The sequence below is a fragment of the Aethalodelphis obliquidens genome, unplaced genomic scaffold (genome assembly GCF_003676395.1).
Source record: "Aethalodelphis obliquidens isolate GAN/ISIS:26980383/991018 unplaced genomic scaffold, ASM367639v1 scaffold2, whole genome shotgun sequence".
NCBI classification, from domain to species: Eukaryota; Metazoa; Chordata; class Mammalia; order Artiodactyla; family Delphinidae; genus Aethalodelphis; species Aethalodelphis obliquidens.
In genome coordinates, this window is record NW_020837946.1 from 38203487 (window position 1) to 38229518 (window position 26032).

A 26032-nucleotide genomic window follows, 5' to 3' on the forward strand; every position below is an offset into this window, starting at 1 on the left:
ATATGATCCTCTCAATAGATGCAGAAAAAGCTTTTGACAAAATTCAACACCCATTTATGATAAAAACTCTACAGAAAGTGGGCATAGAGAGAACCTACCTCAACATAATAAAGGCTGTATATGACAAACCTACAGCTAACGTCATACTCAACTGTGAATAGCTGAAAGCACCTCCCCTAAGATCAGGAACAAGACAAGGATGTCCACTCTCACCACTTTCATTCAACACAGTTTTGGAAGTCCTAGTCATGGCAATCAGAGAAGAAAAAGAAATAAAGGAACCCAAACTGGAAAAGAAGAAGTAAAACTGTCACTGTTTGCAGGTGACATGATACTATACATAGAAAATCCTAAAGATGCTACCAGAAAACTACTAGAGCTCATCAATGAATTCAGTCAAGTTTCAGGATACAAAATTAATACACAGAAATCTGTTGCATTTCTATACACTAACAATGAGAGATCAGAAGGAGAAATTAAGGAAACAATCCCAATTACCATCGTATTAAAAGAATAAAACACCTAGGAATAAACTTACCTAAGGAAGCAAAAGACCATTATTCTGAAAACTGTAAGATGCTGATGAAAGAAATCAAAGATGACACAGATGGAAAGATATACCATGTTCTTGGATTGGAAGAATCAACATTGCCAAAATGACTATACTACCCAAGACAATCTACAGATTCGATGAAATCCCTACCAAATTACCAATGGCATTTTTCACAGAACTAGAACAAAAAATCTTAAAATCTGTATGGAGACACAAAAGACCCTGAATAGCCAAAGAACTCTTGAGAAAGAAAAATGAAGCTGGAGGAATCAGGCTCCCTGATTTCAGACCATACTACAAAGCTAGATAATCAAAACAGTATCATACTGGCACAAAAACGGAAATATAATTCAATGGAACAGGATAGAAAGCCCAGAAATAAACCACACACCTATCATCAATTAATCTGCAATAAAGGAGGCAAGACTATACAATGGAGGAAACACAGCCTCTTCAATAAATGGCGCTGGGAAAACTGTATAGCTACATGTAAAAGAATGAAATCAGAACACTCCCTAACACCATACAGAAAAATAAACTCAAAAAGGATTAAAGACCTAAATGTAATACTGGACACTATAAAACTCTTAGAGGAAAACATAGGAAAAACACTCTTTGACATAAACCACAGCAAGATCTTTTTTGACCCACCTCCTAGAGTACTGAAAATAGAAACAAAAATAAACAAATGGGACCAAATTAAACTCAAAAGCTTTTGAACAGCAAAAGAAACCATAAACAAAATGAAGACAACCCACAGAATGGGAGAAAATATTTGTAAACAATGCAACCGACAAGGGATTAGTCTTCAAAACATACAAACAGCTCATGTGGCTCAATACCAAAAAAACGACCCAATCAAAAAATGGGCAGAAGACCTAAATAGACATTTCTCCAAAGAAGACATACAGATCGCCAAGAGGTACACGAAAAGATGCTCAACACTGTTAATTATTAGAGAAATGCAACTCAAAAACTACAATGAAATATCTCCTCACACCAGTCAGAATGGCCATTATCAAAAAGTCTACAAACAATAAATGCTGAAGAGGGTGTGGAGAAAAGGGAACCCTCCTACACTGCTGGTGGAAATGTAAATTGGTGCAGCCACTGTGGAGAACAATATGGAGGTTCCTTAAAAAACTAAAATTAGAACTACTATATGATCTAGCAATCCCACTCGTGGGCACATATCCGGAAAAAAACATGGTTTGACAGGATACATGCACCCCAATGTTCATTGCAGCGCTGTCTACAAGAGCCAAGACATGGAAGCAACCTAAATGTCCATCGACAGAGGAGTGGATAAAGAAGATGTGGTACATAAATATAATGGAATATTATTCAGCCATTGAAAAGAATGAAATAATGCCATTTTCAGCAACATGGATGGACCTGGAGATTATTATACTAAGTGAAGTAAGTCAGACAAAGACAAATATCATGATATCGCTTATATGTGGAATGTAAAAAAAAAAAAAAAGATACAAATGAACTTATTTACAAAACAGAAACAGACTTAGAGAATGATCTTATGGTTATGGGGGGAAGGGTGGGGGAGGGGATGGATTGGGAGTTTGGGACTGACATGTACACACTGTTATATTTAAAATAGATAACCAACAAGGACCTACGGTATAGCACAGGAAACTGCTCAATATTCTGTAATAACCTAAATGGAAAAAGAATTTGAAAAAGAATAGGTACATGTATAACTCAATCACTTTGCTGTACACCTGAAACTAACACAACATTGTTAATCAACTATACTCCAATATAAAAACAAAACAAAACAAAAAGGTGTAAGTCTTTGTGACCTTGGATTAGGCAACAGTTTCTCAGATGTGACACTTAATGCACAGGCAACCAAAGAATAAATTGATAAACTGGACTTTATAAAAATCAAAAACTTTAAAAAGAACCCACAGAATGGGAGAAAAATATCTGCAAGTCACATATCTGATAAGGGTCTACCATCCAAAATATATAAAGAACTCTTACAACTCAACAATTAAAAGACATTAAATAACCCACTTTAAAAATTGGTAAAGGATCTGAGTAGACAGCTCTCCAAAGAAGATATACAAATGGCCAATAAACACATAATAAGATGCTAAACATTATTAGCCATTAAGGAAATGCAAATCAAAACCAAAATGAGGTACCATTTTCACACTTACTAGGATGGCTATTATCAAAAAAACAAAAAATAGGGCCTTCCCTGATGATGCAGTGGTTAAGAATCTGCCTGCTGATGCAGGGGACATGGGTTCGAGCCCTGGTCCAGGAAGATCTCACATGCCACGGAGCAACTGGGCCCGTGCGCCACAACTACTGAGCCTGCGCTCTAGATCCCACGTGCCACAACTACTAAAGCCTGCAAGCCTAGAGCCCGCGCTCCACAACAAGGGAGGCCACTGCAATGAGAAGCCCGCGCACCACAAGGAAGAGTAGCCCCCGCACGATGCAACTAGAGAGAGCCGACGTGCAGCAACAAAGACCCAACACAGCCAAAAATAAAATAAATTAAATAAATAAATAAATAACGTGTTGGTGAGGATGTGGAGAAACTGGAGCCCTTGTACACTGCTGGTGGGAAGAAAAAGTGGTTCAGCACCGTGGAAAACAGTCTGGTGGTTCTTCAGAAAGTTAAACATAAAATTACCATATGACCCTGCAATTCCACTCATAGCTATATATCTCAAAGATATGAAAACAGGTACTTACAAATACACATACAAGTGTTTATAGCAGCACTAATCACAACAGCCAAAAGGCAGAAACAATGCAAACATCCATCAACAGATAAACAGATAAAGAAATTGTGGTATGTGTGTGTGTACATATATATACGTGTGTGTGTGTGTGTATACACACACACATACGTATATTGGGTTGGCCAAAAAATTCGTTTGGGTTTTCTATAAGATCTTACCAAAAACCCAAACGAACTTTTTAGCCAACTCAACACACAAACACACACAAAATGAATATTACTCAACCATAAAAAGGAATGAAGTACTGATACAAAAACATGGATGACCCTCAAAAACATTATGCTAAGAAGCCACATACAAAAGATCACATATTGTATGATTATCTTCATATGAAATATCCATAATAGGTAAATCCACAGAGACAGAACGCAGAGTGGCTGTCAGGGGCTGGGGGAAGGAGGGAATAAGGAGTGATTGCTTAATGGGTATGGGGTTTCCTTTTCGGGTATTGAAATGTTTTGGAACTAGACAGAGGTGGTGGTTGCAAAATATTGTGAATATTGTACTAAATGCCACTGAACTGTTCACTTTTAAATGGTTGATTTTATAGTGTGTGAATTTCACCTCAGTTAAAAAAAAGAACCACAATGAGATACTTCACACCTACTAGGATGGGTGTAATTTTTTTTTAAGTTTTTTTAAACAAGTTTAGGTGAGGACGTAGATAATGGAATGCTCATACATTGCTAGTGGGATTGTAAAATGGTGCAACTACCTTACTTGTAAAACAGTTTGGCAGTTTCTCAAAATGATAAACAGAGTTATCACATGACCCAGTAGTTTTGTTCCTGGAGAACTGAAAACATATGCTCACAAAAAGAATTGTACACAAATGTTCATAGCATTATTCTTAATAGCCAAAAAATGGAAACGGCTTAAATGTCTATCAACTGATGAATGGATAAATGAAGTGTGTTATATTCATGCAATATTATTCAGCCATAAAAGAAATGAAGTACTTATATACACTACAATATGGACAAACTTTGAAATCATCATGCTAGGAAGCCAGACCCAAAAGGCCACATACTGTTTGATTCTATTTACATGACGTGTCCAGAACTGACAAATCCATTGAGGTAGAAAGTAGAACAGTAGTTGCCAGAGGTGGGCAGGGGTAAATAGGGAGTGACTCCTAATGGGTACTAGGTTTCTTTTTAGGATGATAAAAAAGGTTCTAGAATAAGATAGTAGTGGTATTTGTGCAAACTTGTGAATATACTAAGAAATCACTAACTTGTATATTTGAAGAAGGTGAATTTATGGTATATTAATTATATCTCAATAATAAAAGGTACTGAAACAGATGATCCACCTAAAAATAAATGAACCTTGGACTACATCTTGCACGATATACAAAAATTAACTTGAAGTGGATCATACACCTAATATTGAACAAAAAAGTTCTAGAGAACAAAGGAGAAAATCTATGTAAACTTAGATTAGGCAAAAATTTCTTAGCTACAACACAAAAAGTATCATCCATAAAATTTGAAAAATTGATAAACTGGACTTAATCAAAACATAAAACTTCTGCTCTTTAAAAGAGCATGAAAAGGCATAATATAGAAGAAAAGTAGGTAAAGCACATATAAAATTTGTTTATATACAAATAGTAATAACTATTACATGAGAAATAATATGACACTATTTTTAAAGCTCTGAAAAATAAATTATAAGAAAACAAACAACTGAATTAAAAATGGTTAAAAGATTTGAAGAGACACTTTAAGTTGCTGATGGCAAATAAGCAGATGAAAAGGTACTCAATATTACTAGTCACTGGAGAAAAGCAAAGTACACCACAATGACATACCCCTACACACCAATCAGAATGGCTGAAACTAAAAGAACTGACAATGCCAAGTGCTCGTGAGAGTGCAGAGAAACTGGAACTCATATATTCCTGGTAGGAATGCAAGATGGCACACATCCTTTGGAAGACAGTTGAACATATATTTACTGTAGGATCTAGAAGTCCAATTCCTGATATGTATCCAAGAGAAATAAAAATACATGTTCACATATGAATATTTATACAGGTTTTTTCATAACTGCCAACATCTGGAAACAACCCAAATGTTCTTCAATTGGCAAATGGGTAAAGAAACTGTGATATAACAGAACATAAACTACTGATACATACAGTAACATGCATGAATCTCAAATCTCAAATGTTTTATACTAAATAAAAGAAGCCAGACTTATAATGTTACACATTGTATGATACCATTTATATGATATTCTGGAAAAGATATAACTACAGGGATAGAAAAACAGATCAGTGGTTGCCAGGGGATGGGGATGGAGGAAGAGGCTGACTACTAAAAGGCACAAGGGAACTTTCCGGGGTGATAGAAATGTTCTATATTTCGATTGTTGTGGTGGTGGTTACATGATTGTGTTTGTCAAAGCTCACAGAACTGTACAGTAAAAAAAGGGTGAATTTCACTCTAATTTATAACTCAGTAAGCCTGACTTTAAGAAAACATAGCTTTACAATGAGTACACATGTAAAAAATATCAAGTTAGGCCAAAAAACGGAACTCTGTAGAAGCACTGTCATTTGGCTTAATAGAACCTCTCTAACGAGCAAGTATCTTTCAGCCCCATGTACACTTAGTCTACATTAAAACAAATGAAATCAGACAAGCAAAATAATAATACCATGTTTTAATCACAAATAGCATTTGCCTTAGCCATGAAATATTCACTAGCATTTTAAAGCTAAAAGTATTAATGAACTTAATAGTATCCACCAAATTCCCAAATTTTAAAAAACATATTTGAGGCCACATTGACACCAGCAAAGTCCTTCCACAGGAAGTCAGCTTTATTTAAAAGATTTTTTGGGTGGACTGTTTTCAAATCACTAGATATGAGTGACTAAACCACAGAAGGTACCTGCCAGCTTAGTGAACTGTCTTTGAGCTCCAGCTCAGAATTTAGCTTTTCTTCTCTCCCCAGTTCTTAAACTAAAAGTTCACATATATGGTACTAAGAATGCTATTTATTTGAGTCAAGAAACAGTCAAGGCTTGATGACTATATCCGACACCTGTTGCTGGGTTTATTGAATGGGGATGGGCTGATAGTCCTTGATGCTCCAGATATATTCTCTAGATGATAGTGATACATAATCTTTACCCTCTTCAAATTTTGAAATGCAAAGAGCAATGTCGTAAAGATTTTTTTTGTTTGAATAAGGATTGTATTTGTTTCTCTGGCCATTCTACCTTCATAGAACCCAGAAAGGGGTATCTCACAAATAAAGTGGCAAGTGCTAACAAGTTAGGAAGCTTAAATTAGTTTTTTTTAAAAAAACAAAAAACAAACAAAGAAAAACACCAGCATCGTCAGCAATCATCCCTTTGCAGCCCACAGGCCCATTAGCTCACTCTCAGGGGACTCCCTGGCTAAGCTACTCGGTGCACACTAGGGTCCGAGGCAGTGATGACTCACTGGCAAACACGAGATGCTCAACAAGCAAACATTCCCCAGACGCAGCCTTATGCTGAAGTGACTGGAGTGCTCCAAGTGCATCCAGCTTCGTGGCTTCTCTATTTCCCCCATGTTTTGGTATTCAACAAAATAACCCATCTCCTCATTAAGATAAGCTGATACAGGAGGCAGCAATACAGAAGGAATTAAATATAATGACATAACAACAAATAAAATGTGGAATACCTTGCTTTTAGCTAATTCCTTTTCCAAGTTGCATTTTTCTTCTGCTATTTCTTTCTCGGTTTTATTAACCTGCCCAAGAGAAGGGAAAAAAAGAAATGGGTCATTTTAAAAACAGCTGACAGGCTCTACTATAGCAGATACACCCTGCATGTCAATTAATACCTACACTGCAGAGATAGCACATCCACTCAGAAAAGGGGCCACTCGGGGAGTCTCTGAGGCAGAGCAGACTTCACAAATAGCCCTGAAATTAGAGAGACACGTCTACATGTCAGACTCTGCTGGTTCTTTCCTAACTAGGAAGACAGGGCTGTTTCCCCTTACATTGTTTCCGCTACACTGTCCCACTCCTACTGGGAAAATCGAGTTTTAAATCTGACTCCTTAACTAACATGAGGATGTGTGAATGGTTAGTTAACATTCACTCATGCTATATAAGGGTAACTATTTGGCACAGTGCGCTCACATGCTAAAAGACACAGATTAGCCACCCAAAGATCTCTTTCATGGGCAACTCAGACAAACTGCATCTGGGTTGTATTTCTTGTCTTTTGCACTTACAATAAAATTTTAAAACAAGATTACCACCACAACCAGGAGGTAACATAAATCTGCCTCTACCTACCTCTCTCTGAAGTCCTTCTTTCTCCTCTAGCAGAGAGGTCTTCTCTTGTATTGATGCTTCCAGTTCACTTCGCAATCTTGCAATAGTTGATTCTAGCAGCTCTTTTTGTACAGCTGCCCTCTTCTCAGCATCCTGTGCTTTCTGGATACACTGGTTATGCTCAAGGATTAAATGGTCCCTGCAGGAAGAGAACAAGGAGATATGAAAGCTGAACGAGAGTTCTTCTTTAACAGAAAGACTAAATGTTCTTACAGAACATATCTCCTGCCTGAGAGCAGTTACCGAAATGTTCTAACAAAACTAGTTGCTTTAGGGCAGTCTTTATTTTTGTGACTGGCCCAGCAAATGCAGAATTAAACATTTTCATTAAAGATAAGAAATACAAATGCAAAAACAAAAGATGCAAAAGTTGCCCACAGTTTACTTACAGATGCATTTGGAGTTGTGTTTTCTCATTCTGAACAGTCTGTAGCTCATTTGTGATACTGGCATGGGCTGCATCCAGCAGTAAGTTTTGTTCTTGAAATGTCTGTGTCATCATTTTCTGTTCTTCCTGAGTGTTAGAAGCAATATTAAAAGTTGAGATGCCAGAAGTCATTTGATAGGGTATCACTCTAAACAACTGATCAAAGATACTGATACTTACAAAAGACAAATTTAATTTATATAAATAAAACTCCTTTTTAAAAGAATTTATCTTAATGTCCAGCTTGCTCTTTGTACCTACCCTGACCTGACCACAATTCTATCATTTTATAGCTCTTCTAGCCAATAATCAAGATGCATTATTTATCCAGCTTGCTGCAAAATTTATAAAACTCCTAACATGAACAAATTTTTAGATACCATGTATAAAATAGACAACGGATAGGAACATACTGTATAGCACAGGGAACTCTACCTAATGCACTGTGGTAACCTAAATGGGAGGGAAGTCCAAGAGGGAGGGGATATCTGTATGTGTATGGCTGATTCATTTTGTTGTGCAGTGGAGGCTGACGCAACATTGTAAAGAAACCATACTCCAAAAAAGATTTTTTAAAAACTATATTAAGTATATTTTGGTACTTCAAAATTTCAACATGATACTATATTTTAAAAAGTAAAACAATATCAACGTATATAAAGTGAAATGATCGCTCCACCTCTATCTCCCCCACATCTCTTCCAAATAATTCCATTCTCCAGGGAAAATCATGTTTCATAGTTTAGTGTAAATTCTTTTGACAGTATCTGAAATTGCACTCAGATACTGCTACAGCAAAAGTCTATAACTGTTTTGCACAATTTTCTCTGGCTTACTATTTTCAATTATCAAAACAGCGTTTTTATGCACACCTCCTCTACCTACAATTTATAAAGCTTTTGTAAATATAGTACATATTAATAATTATATTTGTAAACATATTTTAAAACACTTCTTTTTGAACAATATTTGATTGCAAGGTAAACCTTCACACCTTCATACTTGGTAAAATGGGATCTCACTTGTGTCACATTCCAAAGTATTAAAATGTTTGTGAAAGTGTTACATACATAAGTCACATTATTCAGTCTACTAAATTGTAAGTTCCATGAAAGTAGGGACTTGTCTTGTTCACTGCCATAATTCTATCTAGATCTAGCAACATACTTGCATGAGATAAACACTAAATGCTTGCTGAATAAAAAATACTTATTGAGTACCTGTTATGTGCAAAACACGCTTAGCCCTATGGGTAATAACAAAGATATGTAAGACAATGTCCTAGGAATGTAGTACAGGAAATGAGCCAGGCACATAAACTACTACTATAGGATGCAGAACAAGAGAAGCAACATAACATAAATGATTAAAAACACTGAGTCTGGAGTCAAATCTAGATTTAAATGTGGCTCCACCCTATACTAGCTGGGTGATTTTGGGCAAGTTGATTAACTTCTCTAAATCTTATTTTTATTATCTGTAAAACAAGGATGACAAATATCCCTTTACGTAACTGCTAGGATTAAAGAAGGTAATATATGTAAAATCCTTAGCACAATGCTTGGTATGTAGTAAGTATGCTCAAAAAAAAAAAAAAAAAAAAGAGAGAGCCTTATTATTACAGCCTGTTTAGTGTCCTAGAAGTAGAAATTAAAAGACAAAACTGATTCTTTCTGATTGGTGTGATCACGCTTCTGGGTGAAAGTGAGTCTCAAAGAATGAACACAATCTCAAACAGTTGAAAATGAAGTAAAGACCATTCTCAGCAGAGGGAATGGCATAAGCAAAATGGGAAAGCACAGGTCTTTGGGGAAAAGGTAAATACTTTAGGGTCAGTCATAAGTATTCTCCATGATTCTATCAATACTGGGACAGGTAATTACTTTTCCTAAAGTAATGATATTTGAGAAGAAACCATTAAGAAAGCATTGAGTGTAAGGCCAAATGACCCCTCTGATGAAAACAGAAAACAATTAAAAAATAAAATAATTCAAAAAATCCTTGAAACTAATGCTAAAATATTTTATGTATCCAGTTGGCTATTTGTATTTCCTAATCTCTTAGCCAAGGAGGCTTCCTGATGACTCTACCAGAAATTAACTAGTGTTAAAAATGAATACCTGCAGAATGGCTTGGTGGTCAGCAATGATTCTGGTATTTTCCATTCTAACAGTCTGAAGCATTCTGTTCAGCTCTGAACACTTTCTAGTCAGTTGGTAATTCAAAACCTAAGACAACATATACAGCAAATCACAGATCTCTCCAATAAATAAGTCTTTTTACTTACGTATCATCATTTTTAACAATGGCATAGTATTTCACCATACATGTGAACCTAATTTATTTAACCTAATCCCAATTGATATTTCACTAGATTATAAAATACTTTCAAATATTGGCAGTCATCATCCTAAACAACTGTAAATTAAAAGGGGAAATTTGTTGATACAGTGGAACAACTGAAGCATTTGGCAGTTTACCAATCTTCCATTCTTCATAATTTTGAATGCTGGTCAATTACAGCAAGACATCTACAGAATGGAATTTACAATGTAGATGCATGGCCAATGTTTCATTCTCAAAACTGGATGATGAGCTTTCAGAATTGTTTAGCTGATAACAAAATATCTAAGCTCCTTCATCACCAATTACAGTATTCAAAAAAGCAAAATACAGATCACTGTGCCATTTCACAAGATTAACCTTCCAAAATAAAACAAAAATCTTTTCTGTAACACATCTATCATACATGTAGTTAGTTTATAATTCTCTTGCCCTTTTGGTATTTTGAAATTTGTATTCCTGTGGAAAATATTTATCTTAATTCTCAGTTATTTTTGCAAAGTATATTTGGTAAGGATCTTATGTTTTAATGTATAAACTCTTTAAGGATGGGGCAAATAACTCTGAAGGGTTAATAGAAAAAACACTCAAAAAAACAGTAACAAGAAAGGAGAGATAAAGATTATCTGGACAGCATCATAAGTGGGACAGCATCATAAGACAGAAATACATTCATGGGCATTTTAAAGTTATAACCAGATGCACAAACTACTTATCAAGGAATACTTGGAGGTAAGACAGAGGAGAACTCTTGCTCCTTGAAAAGAAATAGCTAATTTTCTTTACAGCTAGATTGCTGGGCTCAAATTCCAACTGTGTCACTTACTAGCTATATATATATATATTTTTTTTAATTTATTTTTGGCTGTGTTGGGTGTTCTTTGTTGCATGCTGGTTTTCTCTAGTTGCAGTGAGCAGGGGCTACTCTTCATTGCAGTGCGTGGGCCTCTCATTGCGGTGGCTTCTCTTGTTGCAGAGCACGGGCTCTAGGCTCAAGGGCTTCAGTAGTTGTGGCTTGCAGGCTCTAGAGAGCAGGCTCAGTAGCTGTGGCACACGGGCTTAGCTGCTCTGCAGCATGTGGGATCCTCTCGGACCAGGGCTTGAACCCTGTTCCTTGCATTGGCAGGCGGATTTTTAACCACTGTGCCACCAGGGAAGCCCTAGCTATATTATTAAACCTCTCTGTATATCAACTTTCTTATCTTTAAAATGGGAATAATAATAGTTCTAAAGAAGTGCTATTGAGAGGATTACAATTTGTTAGTAACATAAAGTGCTTAGAATTGTGCCATAACTGTAGTATGGATTCAGTGAATGTTAACTATCATTTATAGTAAGAGTAGTAGTAACTGTTATTATTTTATGAAAGATCACATTTTGTATTTTCTTTATCATAAAGAGAGCATAACAACACTATGATCCTAACATTGAAATAATCAAATTGTACTAACAAAAAATTCTTTTAAACGATCGATACTATTTCTTTGGGCCCTATGAGAAATAACTCAGTTGCTTGCATATGTGGTGACTCCTCTCCATGTACATGCATATACAGAAAACATCAGCTGAATTTGGGAACCACTATCCCACATAAAATGATTACACATAACTCCAAAATCAGCAAGTATTTATTAGGTTCCTACTGTGCTTTGCCATAGAAGATACAAAGAAAGTATAAGATAGCCCTTGGCATTGAACTGCTTAGAGTTTCATAGGGGGAAATAAAAGGCATATATTTAGTGAGTAAATTAGAAAGCAAACAACGCAAAGTTTAAACTAGTGCATGTTTTAGCAGTATATCTCAAATACCTACGTATCATAGGAATTTAGAGGGTGAAATGGGAAATGTAGTTAATTTGATGATGTTTCACAAATGAAGTAAACCTTATGGAAATAAAAATTTTGGATGATGGCAATGGTATGAATTCATGTAACCAGAATTAATCTTGGTTCTTGGTTCTTTAACTGAACAAAATTAACATCTAAACACTAGAGAAATGGGAAGATTTACCTGTGCTTCTTCTGATGCTTCATGAAGGGATATTATTTCAGACCTCAAATATGCATTTTCTTCATGTTCCTTGTTGAAAGACATCTGTATATTCTACAGGGAAAAAAATAAAAAAGAATTTCTCTTTTTCTACATGTAAAAGCTATTAACATGTATCTCTATCAAAATACCTGTTCTGTATTGTGGCTAGTACCAGTTCAAGTTCTAATATACATAGATAAGTGTCTTATAAAGGATTTTTTAAAATCTTGATATATGCAACTCCCAAACTTCTCTTAACTTATAAATTATTTATCAAAACTATTTATTAAAAATATTCTCATACTGGGACTCCAATTAGAAAGAATTTGCCTAAAAACAAACCTTGATATTTACCTAGTATCCTTATGTCAAAAAAATTCTACTCTCTAGGATGAAATATTTTTAGTTTATGTTACATACACATTTCTTCCTATTAGCAGCATGAGCTTATTATTTCAAAGAAACACATGCAAGGATCTTTTAAAATTATAAGTAGGGGAAGAGATTTTCATCAAAGAATACCTGAGGGTGGAGCAGAAGAAAGCACCTTTGTTCTGTGAAAAAAAATGTTCTCTTTGAGATGAGGGAAAGGCGATAGGGATGTGAGTTGTGGGCTGGGTTTTACCTAATAGGTACTTAGTCAAATGGGGAAGAACAAAGTCTAAGTCCTCTCCCTTCAGAGAGAGAACCACTTTTCTAGCTTTCCAGAAGAAGCATCTCAAGAAAAGTTAACATCATATAACATCTACACCATGAGATTGATTTAGAAATGTCTTGATATAAAAGTAGTAACATTTATTCTATTTTTTATTTTTTATTGTGGTAAAATACACATAACAAAATTTATCATTTTAACCATTTTTAAGTCTTTTTAATGAAATGTCTTTTTTATTGAAGTATAGTTGATTTACAATATTGCGTTAGCTTCAGGTGTACAGCACAGCGATTCAGTTATATATAATAATAATATTAATATTATATACAAATATAATTATATTATTATATAATTACATATAATAATATGTATTCTTTTTCAGATTCTTTTCCCCTGTAGGGGAAAGGGGCGGGGAAGGATAAATTAGGAGGTTGGGATTAACATATACACACTACTATATATAAAACAGATAACCAGCAAGGGCCTACTGTATAGCACTATACTCATTTTAACTATTTCTAAGAGTAAGTTCACTTAAAACTATTTAAGTGTTAAGTGTTAAATTCAGTGGTAGTAAGTACCTACATTCATGTTGTTGATAAACCATCACCAAAAATAGTTACTATTTCTTACATTTCATAAAAAAAGCTTCACAACAATTCATTTGCAATAGGTATAAAATGCAAATAAGTCTCATTAGTTTTGCCAATTCACCTTTTTTCAAACTATAATAATCTGCATGAAATACTTCCTAATACCCAGTTGACAACAGTTCTGGATATACACTCATTTACACTGAAACTTTTTTTAATAAAGATTTTAGGAGAATCAGAAGGACTGTAAACCAACACGAGTGAGGAAATACTATTTAGTGAAGAGATGAAAGAAAACCTCTGTACTCAAAACCTCCCTTATTTTCTTCAACCAACTTGGAAATGAGGTCATCTCTAGAAACTAAAAACAAAAAAAGTCCACATAACTATGATGATAACTTACAACTACATTGAAATCACATGGTATTTTCCCTGAGAAACTTTGATTTAAAAAAAATTTGTTTTAGTCTGTATTTTGCAGAAATAAGGAGAACGCAAGTATTTCTATCATATTTTTATAGACTGGAAACTAAATCCTGAAATTATCAAGAAACTAGTCCACAGTCACGTACAATGGTAAATGAGGTCACATTTTACTCAATGCACAGATGATGACGAGTCTGAGGGATTTCAAGACAGAGAGGCACACAGTCAAAAAGATCAAAAAGCCTTTTGTTAGATTACTCTGACCAAGGCTCAATAAAGACAGGGAGATCAGTTTAGTAGCTGTTGCAGTAACCCAAGTGTAAAACAATGAGAGCTGGCTCTGAGGTAATGATGCAGAAGGAAAAGACTTGTGAAAAGCAAGCAGGGAGAACTGTCAGGACTTGGTGACTGACCGGTGGGGTAAAGGCAGTAGATGAGTCAAGGAAAATATCTAGTGTACAGACCTGGACAGTGGGGGTGGTTGGTGGATTCTAACAGGGAATTCAGGGCAAGGAGCAGGTTTGGAGGATATAATAAGTAAAAATGACTGCAACACTTAAGCTTTCATCATGTGTTTTGAGGTATCTGCAAAGCATCTAAATATAGATGATTAGTTGGCAGTAAAATACCATCTGGAGCTCAGGAGGATGATTTGGTGTGGGAAAAAAAAAGATTTGAAACCACTCAGAGCACGTATATACAGTGAAAATAAAACCAAAGGCAGAAATAGGAGAACAGTTTGGCACTGTATACTAGTAGCCAAGAGATATAAACTTTTCTGAGGTTAATGTTTGGCTTCATAAAAAATTCATAAAGATCTATTAGTTTTGTTTCACTTAAAAATTCTAAAGCCAGAAAATTATAAAACACATAAAAACCCATTTTATTTATGATATACTCAGAAAAACTGTACTTCTTGAAAATGAGTCCAAGACTCGTTTTAAATAAATTCTAATTTAACATATATGAAGGATCAAAAAGATAAACTACATGATCTATTTTGAAAATTCCACTAATCAAAGAAAGACTAAAAGGGGAATGTTTATCCTACTTCGGAGAACAATTTAATCACTTTAATTAATGTGTGTGTAATACACACACATATACACACATATATATATAATGTTTATTGCTAATAAATAAAATAAACAATTATTAATAAATAAGTACACTTTAAAATTCATTGAAGCAAATAGCTAAAGGCATTCCTTTGATTAATCTAGTTAGAATAACTAGTTGTACCTTAAAGTAATAAAATTGCATGCATGTAAAGCATCTATTATTCAATATGAGCATATAGCTGGTATTCAGACAGGCTTCCTTTTTAAATGTTAATTTGAATTACTGTTATTCTAATCTCAATGTTTTTAATGGTCTTCCATATATTCTTACAAAATTCCAAAATAAAGCATTAATCCATTAAGAAAGTCATATTTTAAAAAATCACTTAATCAGAAGGACAACTAATATAATAGAAAGAGCTGTGTTTTAGTCCCAGCTATTCTGTTTACTGTGGGTCCTTCACTATAGATCTTTTTATCCTTTTGTAGAATGGCGTATATTTTCTTATCTTTCTCACAAGTTTGCTCTAAGGCTCAAATGGGATAATGTGGTAGTACAATAAAATGTAACGTATTTTTGTAGGCATGCCATCACAGGAAGGCAGAAAATTATTTAGGGGCATTATCAGTGGGAACTTCACAGAATAATTCATTACTCAACAACTATATGGAAAAAGAATACTTTCTGCTAAAAGCAATAAGTAAAAGCATTGAATGGATTACCCTTTATGTTTTTTTTTCTTTAATTTTCATTTCCCTTTTGGTATTCCCTGTCCTCATTACAGCCACAGAGCAGGGAAGCCACAGTGGCAAGAACATTGGGTTTGGAGTTAGAAGATCTAGGTTGAGCCTCACCTCACCATTTATTCATTTTGTAACTTTAGGAATTACAGATCGTTTTGTGTATTACATGAGATAATGTACGTGAAAGCCCTGTGTAAATCATGAAGTGTTATTCATGCGTAAAGCACTGCACTGGAACTCTGTGTGATCTCTATAGTGAGATCTACCTGAAAACTGCTGTTACAATTATATATTAACAAACAGTAGTCTGATAAGGGCTGTTGGGCTGGAAGAAGCATGTCTCTGAGCGACCTGGGATCAAGTCTAGACACTTCCATTTCCTAGCTCTGTCACCTTTTAGGACTCTTTTTTTTTAAAAACAGATGGTTTTTTCCTCCTCAAACGAGTAGTTAATCTAACCTCTCTTTATGGTACCTTACAACTAGCCATTTCTACAAATACAAGTTGACCACAATAGGTTGATAACCTGAAGAATGGAGAGTTTGACATGATAAATCATTAGAATCAGTAGGAGAGCAAGGATTAATGACCTCATTTCCTTATTAGCATTCTATTATCCAATATTCAATCTAGATTTATAGAAGCCAAATGTTCCCAAGTCCACAGTTAAATAAACCTGAAAAAAATCCACATAAGTTTACAATTAAGATGGTCAAATTCTATTTTATTACCAACATTCTCTGTCTTTCTCAGTGCCACAGATAAAAAGGAAATCAGCAACTTTTTACATTCAAGTCTGTGGGAAATACCAGTAACACTGGCCACTTCGAGAATTTGGAATCTTAAAGAGTTTTCACATGAAATCTCAAAAAACTAACAAAAGTGTAATTTCTAGCATCTGTTTTCATACCTAGATCAGACTTGAGCTGTGAGGTAGCGGTCTCCAACTCCCCTTTCTGTTGTCGCTCCTGTGCCAGTAGTTCTTGGTTGGTCTGAATAGAAATGCGTTAGGGCAATGCAGTTTTGCTGCAAAATTTGCACCTGAAATCGTATAAGAAAAACTCCTTTTCTGTAAGGTAAAGATTTCTACTAAGCTAACTTATAGCACAGGCGTAAGGCAGATTTTTCTGATCTTAATGTTCCTGGAGGAAGAAGCGGTGTTTATGTGTTACAGTTAAAGATCTCAACAGAGTGCAGTGTCTTACAGCAGTGCTGTCCAGAAGAACTTTCCGTGCACTCTTCAACAGTGTCTTACAGCAGTGTCTTACAGCAGTGCTGTCCAGGAGAACTTTCTGTGCACTCTTCAATAGCACTCAAAATGTGGCCAGAGTGAGTGAGTAATTGAATCTTTAATTTTGTTTAATTTTAACAAATAAAATTAATTTTTATTTAAATAGCCACATGTGGCTAGTGCCTACTATATTCGCACTCTAAAGTATAGTAATAAAGGATCATTTGCAAATTCTTTAAGTAGAAACCTCTTTATAATTCCATTGTGAAGGACAGCACTCATTAAAATAATAAAAATTATGTAATCTAATAATAGGTATTATGATTTGAAACTACTAATTGCCTTGGTACTTAGAATTTAAAATATTCTAAATTACATATAGATATTTCAAATAACAACTTTGATGAAAGCAAAAATATTATGCTAAAATAAATAATGAGCCTTGAAAACAGCAATGTAAACACATTCCTGATTATTTGACTTATTCCTTGCTTCAAATGTCAGCTCAGTTTAATCTTTCTTTTCTATGCACATCATATACAATACATATAACATGAGACTAGGTCAGTGCCTTCTAAAATCAATTCTTATAACAGAGATTATATGGTGTAGAGGGAAGGATTCCTTCCCAGGAACTAAGAGTTCACTTCTGTAAAGCCTGAGACAAAATAACCTCTCTGTCCTTAGCTCCCTCATTCATAAATTAAGAGCGCTGGACTAAATGGTGTCTGAGTCCTTTCTTATTTTGCACTAAAATTTTAAAAATTGTAGTAAGAATGTTAATAAAGGAATACTAAAGAAAAGAATTTAGGGCTTCCCTAGTGGCACAGTGGTTGAGTCCGCCTGCCGATGCAGGGGACATGGGTTCGTGCCCCGGTCCGGGAAGATCCCACATGCCGCGGAGCGGCTGGGCCCGTGAGCCATGGCCGCTGAGCCTGCGCGTCTGGAGCCTGTGCTCCGCAACAGGAGAGGCCACAGCAGTGAGAGGCCCACGAACCACAAAAAAAAAAAAAAAAAAAGAGAGAAGAATTTAATAAATCTAGAGGAAATAAGCAAAACTACAGGTTTGTAGGTAAAACATTAGCTTTTCCCTTTTGTTTTCACTTTCCCAACATAAACAAGGAGAGAAAATCTCTCTACCTGTTTCCGTTCCACCTCCACTGTTGATCCCATTTCTTGTATTTTGAGTAGCATGGCTGATCCAGGTTTCTCAACAGATTCCCTTAGGTGCTTCTCTTGAGACAGTTGTCTCCTTAGCTATAGAGCAACACTGCAGTTAGGCAAGACCAAGGGAACTTCATAGCAGTTTAACAAAGATCAAAGTCACCATGAAAAGTTTACCAGACATGCCAACTCACCCCCATTCTTCGTTCATTTATGATTACTCAGAAACATGCTTTTGTTTCTCCCTAACGGATAACCTTCTAGGAAATGCAGAGTCAAATTTGTTACCCTCATCTTCCTACTGTGTTAAGTCTGTTTTCCAAACTGTGGGTCAAGACGCATTAGTAAGTTGCAAGAAGCACTTGAAAAAGGCGGGGGAGAAAAGAATAGAAAGAAAATATCAGAGCACATAGCAAGTGGTAAGGAAGGGTAAGTACTGCTTCATGAAATGTTTGTGTATATGCATGTATGTATGGTGTTGCAGTGTAAAATATGTCTTACAATGTATTGCTGTCAAGTTTGAAAAACACTAATATGTCTTAGTATATGTATTTTCTGTATTTCTCTATTTTCTAACTTTATTTTTTAACTCTTTATTTTCCTGTATTGTGATTTATTCACATATATATATATATATATATATATATATATATATATATATTTATCCCATATTGGAACTTAAAGATCAAAACAAATAATGAAGTAGTTGTCAAGCAGCAGACAAAAACAACACTCAAGAATTTGGGTACACTGACCTTATTTCTATCAATAAATGACTATAAAATGAGTCAGATAAAGATAAAAAGAAGGTTAAGAGTCTCTTTTATCATGAAGTAAAGAAATCCTTTCTAATTTAAATGGGAACTGAAAAATGCTGTTCCTTTTATGAAGTGACGTTAAATTGAAAGAATTTCTTTTTTAATTTATTTACTTATTTATTTATTTTTGGCTGCGTTGGGTCTTCGTTGCTGCGCATGGGCTTTTTCTAGTTGCGGTGAGTGGGGGCTATTCTTCATTGCAGTGCACGGGTTTCTTGCTGTGGTGGCTTCTCTTGTTGTGGAGCACGGGCTCTAGGTGAGCGGGCTTCAGTAGTTGTAGCGCACGGGCTTAGTTGCTCCACAGCATGTGGGATCTTCCCGGACCAGGGCTTGAACCCATGTCCCCTGCATTGGCAGGTGGATTCTTAACCACTGCACCATGAGGGAAGTTCCAGAAATTCTATTTTTAAACCCCAGTAAACATGATGTAAGAGTACACTTTATAACTCTTCTCTACATTGTACATATGTACTTTATGTGTTTTCTTGAAGGATGATATATTTAACAATTTCAGAAGTTTTTAAAAAGTGAAATGAGATGAAAAATATGTTGACATGAAATAGTTACAAGATAGCCCGTTTTGGAAATGTTCTATGATTTTCTTAACCATACACCTAACACTGAACATTTGGATATTTCCAGTGTTTTGCTATTCTAAATACTGTTCTGCTGAACATGCTTGTGAATAAATCTTTCATTGAATTTCTGATTATTTCCTTGGGATAAATCCTACAAAAGGAATCACTAGGTTAAAGGTATAAACATTTTTTAGACTTTTGATACATTTTGTAATTCTCCTTCCAATTTTACCTTATCAGTAGTATTTGAATAAATATCATCAGCAATACAGATTATCACTTTCTTAAATCTTTGCTAATAAATGAAAACAACCCCTTAATATTTTTTTCATTTCTTTGGTTCCTAGTGAGATTAAACATTTTCTAATATGGTTATTAGTTCTTTATATATTTTCTGAACTGTTCTTATCCTTTGCCCTCTGTTTTTTTTAGTCAATTTAAGTTCTTTAAAAGGGAAGATTATTAACTGTCTAGTTTTGTTATGTTTCATTAGTTTTGTTTTATACATGTATAAGATTTTAATTTTTATATGGTCAAACTTATCGAGCTTTTTATAATCTTGTTCCTTCTTTTCAAGATTAGAAATTCCTTCCTTATCCAATAATCAGTTAAATATTAATATTAGAATCTTATTTAAGAATGAGCTATAGTTTTTGCTTTGGGCTATATTTTTCAGGTTTTATTTTAGTATCAGATTATAATCACTTTATAATTTAGAGTAGCATAATATACTTTTCTAAACTCTACATCGAATTATATAGTATAATTTGCTCAAGATATAATTTAAGTGCCTTATAAAGGGAATCTTTATTTGATAATTATACTACTAAGATATTCATCCCTAAAGCATTATGAAGGGCTATCAGTTAATCTATTTCATGTTCATCAGAACCAGATTTTATATATATATATATATATTTATCTCTTAGAAAGATATATACTGCATTTACTTTATCTCTGTATAGTCCTTTATTATGGGCTGAATTGCATCCCTCTGAAATCCATATGTTGAAGGCCTAAACCCCAGTATCTCAAAATATGACTGTGTTTGGAGATAGGGCCTTTAAAGAGTTGTTTAAGTTATGAGGCCACTGGGGTGGGCCCTAATCCAACATGACTGTTGTCCTTATAAGAAGAAATTTGTACACAAAGAGACACCAGGGATGTGTACACAGAGAAAAGACCATGTGAGGACACAGAAAAAAGACAGCCATCTGCAAGCCAAGGAGAAAGGACTCAGGAAAAAACCAAACCTGCTGATGATATCTTGATCTTGAACTTTTCACCTCCAGAATGGTGAGACATAAATTTCTGTTGTTTAAGCCACCAGTCTGTGGTACTTTGTTATGGCAGCCCCAGCAGACTAACACATCCTTCCTGCTTCACATACCCTCAAAATGTCCCTATTTGACTAGCACAGTCCTTCTTCAGGTCCTTGACAAGTTCAATAAAAATTCAATATTTTACTACAGCACCAAGAATTAAGACTTCCCCAATAAAAAAATAATGTTAAGTGGCAATCCAAAGGATAGTCTTTTCAACAAATGGTGCTGGAACAACTAGACATACACATACACAAACTCACCCAAAGAATCTAGATACAGACCTCACACCTTTCACAAAAAATAATTCAAAACCTAAATGTAAAATGCAAAGCTATAAAACTTCTAAAACATAACATAGAAAAATCTAGGTGACCTTGGGTTTGGCAATGATATTTTATTAATAGATATAATACCAAAAGTACAATCCATGAAAAAAATGGATAAGTTGTACTTCATTAAAATTAAAAGCGTCTGGGGCTTCCCTGGTGGCGCAGTGGTTGAGAGTCCACCTGCCGAGGCAGGGGACACGGGTTCATGCCCCAGTCCGGGAAGATTCCACATGCCGCGGAGTGGCTGGGCCCATGAGCCATGGCTGCTGAGGCTGCGCGTCCGGAGCCTGTGCTCTGCAATGGAAGAGGCCACAGCAGTGAGAGGCCCGCGTACCGCAAAAAAAAAAAAAAAAAAATTAAAAGCGTCTGCTCTGCAAAAGACACTGTTAAGAGAATGAAAAGATAAGCTACAGATTGGGAGAAAATATTTGTAAAACACAAACTGGATAAAGGATTGGTATCCAAAATATAAAAAGAACTCTAAAAACTCAACAATAAGAAAAAAACCCAGCTGCAAAGTGGGCAAATGATCTAAGATACCTCACGAAAGAAGATAGACAGATGGCAAATAAGCATATGAAAATGTTCAATATCAACTCTGTAGAAAACTGCAAATTAAAACAAGATACTATACACACGCCTATAAAATTGGCAAAAATTCGAAACACTGACAACACAAAATGCTGGTGAGGATGTGGAACAACAGGAACTCTAATTCACTGCTGGTGGGAACACAACATGGCATAGCCACTGCAATAGGTTGGCAATTTCTTAGAAAGCTAAACATAAGCTTATCATAAGTATGAATCATACTGCTAGGTATTTATCCAAAGGAGTTGAAAACTTATGTCCATACAAAAAACTGCATATGAATGTTTACAGCAGCTTTATTCATAACTGCCAAACTTGGAAGCAACTAAGATGTCCTTCAGTAGGTGAATGGATAAACTACAGTACATCCAGACAGTGGATTATTGTTCATTGATAAAAAGAAATGAGTTATCAAACCATGAAAAGACATGGAGGATTAAATGCATATGCTAAGCGAAAGAAGCCAGTCCAAAAAGGCTACATGCTGTATGATTCCAACTAGAGAGACAGTGAAAAGATCAGTGGTTGCCAGGGGCTTGGGGAAAGACAGGGGTCGGGGAGGGAGGCGTGGGGTGATGTGTATGTAGAGCACAGGGCATTTTTAGGGCAGTGAAACTATTCTGTATACTGTGATGACCAAAAAGTAAAACTTAATCTAAACTGTGAATTTAGTAATCATGTATCAAAACTGGTTCATCACAGACTAATACAGAATGTGAATAATGGAGGAAGCTCTGGGGGTGGGGAGAAAGGATATATGGGAACTCTGTTTCTGTGCAATTTTTATAAAAACTTAAAACTGCTCTAAAAAGAATCTATTAAAATAGCCAAAATATTTTTTTAAAGTATGAAACAATATACTCCAACTAACAATGAACAATCATGCTTTTATCAGTAACTATTGGCAAATAAAATACTCTACATGAGAGAATGTCCCAGATAGCTACACTCACCACCCTAAACACACTGAAATTCATAATTTTTAAAATAGTATATCTATTTCTCTGTTTTGTATAACAGGATATTTTAAATATAACTTGATCCTTTTGATTTGGACTAATGTCAACTATTATTCTGTCAGGGAATATTGAGGTTTTTAGGCCACTGTCAAGGTGTATTGAATTGGTAATTCTTCTGACTCTTCCACTGTTTTCAGCTGCAAAATTTTAGTCCAACAACTTTTAGCAGCCACCTACTCCATAATTCCAATCTGTTATCTACTTAAATTTAGACTGAAATGAAAGTTTTAAGGTAAAATTAGATGAGCAGACTTATTAAAAGCTTTTTATTTTAAACACAACTTTAGTGTAAAAGGTCTTTGTATGTCCACTTAACTCTAGTATATGGGCAACTGCATGAGTTTCATGGTAACTGTTTCCCTCCCGGCTCAGAGAGCATTTATTTTTTATTTCTGGGTTTGTGGCAGTATTGAGGTGAAAGGAAGTCTTAATGTCACATATGGGCAGGTATAACTTCATGTGGCATACTTTTAAAATCTTCCTAATAAACAGCCACATATTTTCTTCTTCAATGGTTTCTTTTCATTCTATCCACTTCCTTGACTTCCCCCTCTGCAATTCCAACGTTCCCTTCACCTTCCTTTTTTTTTTTTTTTTTCTTTTTTTTTTGCGGTATGTGGGCCTCTCACTGTTGTGGCCTCTCCCGTTGCGGAGTACAGGCTCTGGACGCGCAGGCTCAGCGGCCATGGCTCAAGGGCCCAGCCGCTCCGCGGCATGTGGGATCTTCCCGGACCGGGGCACGAACCCGCGTCCCCTGCATCGGCAGGCGGACTCTCAACCACTGCGCCACCAGGGAAGCCCCCAGCTTCCTTTTTATCTTACCTCCTGAATTTTAAGGTTCATTTTACATTTTGTGGTCTTCAGTTCCTCTTCAATAATGGCTGCATTCTTCTAAAATAGAAGGAGAAAAGGTTCTAAATAATCTGAAATGATAAGAAGAAACTGTCTATGGTATATCACAGTTCAAATCTAGACTTTTTGGGGGCAACCTATAAATGCTATTCTGAATACAGTTATAAACACTTCTTATTATGAGTCTAAAGTAATTATTACAATGAGATATTTAAAGTTATTTTATTACTTTGATTCATGACTTCTATCATTTTCCCTTTCAGATAATTAAAAATTGATTAGTCACATGTACCTCCTATGTAAAATTCAATAATCAGAGGAAAACCTAGTAATTGCTAGACGTTTTTCTTACAGGGTATATTCCTATTTTTTTAAGTACTCCATTTTTCCTAGCCTCAAATATTACCTATGCTTAGGAGTTGAGGATGAAAAACACAGCTTTCACTATTCATTCTTTTATATTATTATTAATGGCACTACAATCTAAGATGTAAAAACTCAAAGCTGTCTTTGCCTTATTCTCTACCTTCAGCCCCTATCCAATACCACATTCTAACATATCTTTCCTCTCAAAATGCCACAACCGTAGTTCAGACCTAATAAAGTCTATGTCTCAAATAAGGCAATGGATTCCTAATTGGTTTTCCTATCTCCAATCTCTTCTCCTATAATTGATACTCTACACTACTGCTAGATTAGTTTTCTTGTTTTCATTATGTCACTTTCTTATCAAAAATTTAATCACTCCCCATAGGATCAAGCCCAACTACTTGATTATTCTTGATTTTGAGATCCTCTATGACGTTATCCCTAGCCAATTTCCAACTTATTTTACACAAACAAATCCTCACTCCTGTCCAGCTAGTTTATGCATTTCCTCCTAACTGCACCCAAGGGAAAGATCTAGGCTCAAATCTGAGTTACACGAAGAAAACAGGCAAATGTGATCTCGGAGAGGTGACTTCTCTCTGATCCCCAGTACACTTATCATTAAAATAGAGACAATAGGGCTTCCCTGGTGGCGCAGTGGTTGAGAGTCCGTCTGCCGATGCAGGGGACACGGGTTCGTGCCCCGGTCCGGGAAGATCCCACATGCCGCGGAGCGGCTGGGCCCGTGAGCTATGGCCGCTGAGCCTGCGCGTCCGGAGCCTGTGCTCTACAACGGGAGAGGCCACAACAGTGAGAGGCCCGTGTACCGCAAAAAAAAAAAAAAAAAAAAGAGAGAGACAACAATATCCTACATCTTGAGGTTTTGCAGAGATTAAACAAAACATGTTTTAAACAAAATAACATCTGTTACACTGCCTGGCCTGTGAAGGGAAAACAAAATCATTAGTTTTTTTCCCTAGTCTTATTTTTTGCTGCCTCTGTGTGTGGTCTTTTAAATGTCCTCACCTCACTGCTTTGCCTTCTAAAGGTTCATCTCAACTCCCGTCTCTTCCTTGAAGCCTAGCCTAATCTATTCTAGACAGGACATGCGCACCTTCCCAAACCCACCTGAATATAGAACACTTAGTTGGCAATATTTGCTTATTGTCCTATACGGTCCTTTAATAGTTCTTATACCCTTATTTTCTCTCTTTAGTTTCTCCTGCTATGCCTTGTTCTCCTAGATAGCATATAAGCTCTTGAAGAGCACAGACTCCCTCATATCTCGGATCCGCACAGTCACATGTAGAGGGTAGGAATCTATAAATACTCAATTACTGACAGCACACAATGTTATAGGCTATCGATGTAGATAAATTACAGATGTCAAGAATCCTCACACCAACATCACCTATTTTTAAAAGTCAGTTTTATGGGTCTGTTGCCTCCTCCAGCTAACACTTTAACAGTGAGTTTGTATTCCAGAACTCTGGACTCAAACCTTTGTCTCTGAGGCAAGCTGCAGAGTCACAGTCAACCTTTGCACCTCATCTTGTGCCTTGTCTTCTTTCTCTTTTACATCTCTTAGTTGCTGGCGCAAATTCATCACTTCCAGTTGCAACAGCTTCAGGTCCCTGGAATGCTCCTCCTGTATTCAGTTTTTCCTTCAGAAAATCTATCAGACAGGACAGGAGGGTCATCAAGCAGATTAAAGAAGGTCAGGAAAGGAAAAGAATCATGAACTCATCAAGCACCCACATAGGACCGAATTTCTGATGATTCTCTTCTCTCTACA

General features: G+C 35.7%; 1 protein-coding gene across 1 annotated transcript in view; it reads right to left on the minus strand.

The window, feature by feature from the left end:
- CCDC150 (coiled-coil domain containing 150) overlaps positions 1-26032 on the minus strand; it is a 93101-nt gene that overhangs the window by 57994 nt on the left and 9075 nt on the right. The window contains 9 exon segments of the mRNA XM_027125292.1: positions 7017-7085; positions 7642-7819; positions 8070-8194; positions 10228-10335; positions 12462-12554; positions 18333-18449; positions 23839-23907; positions 25739-25889; positions 25891-25912. Of these exon segments, the coding sequence (XP_026981093.1) occupies positions 7017-7085; positions 7642-7819; positions 8070-8194; positions 10228-10335; positions 12462-12554; positions 18333-18449; positions 23839-23907; positions 25739-25889; positions 25891-25912 (932 nt within the window).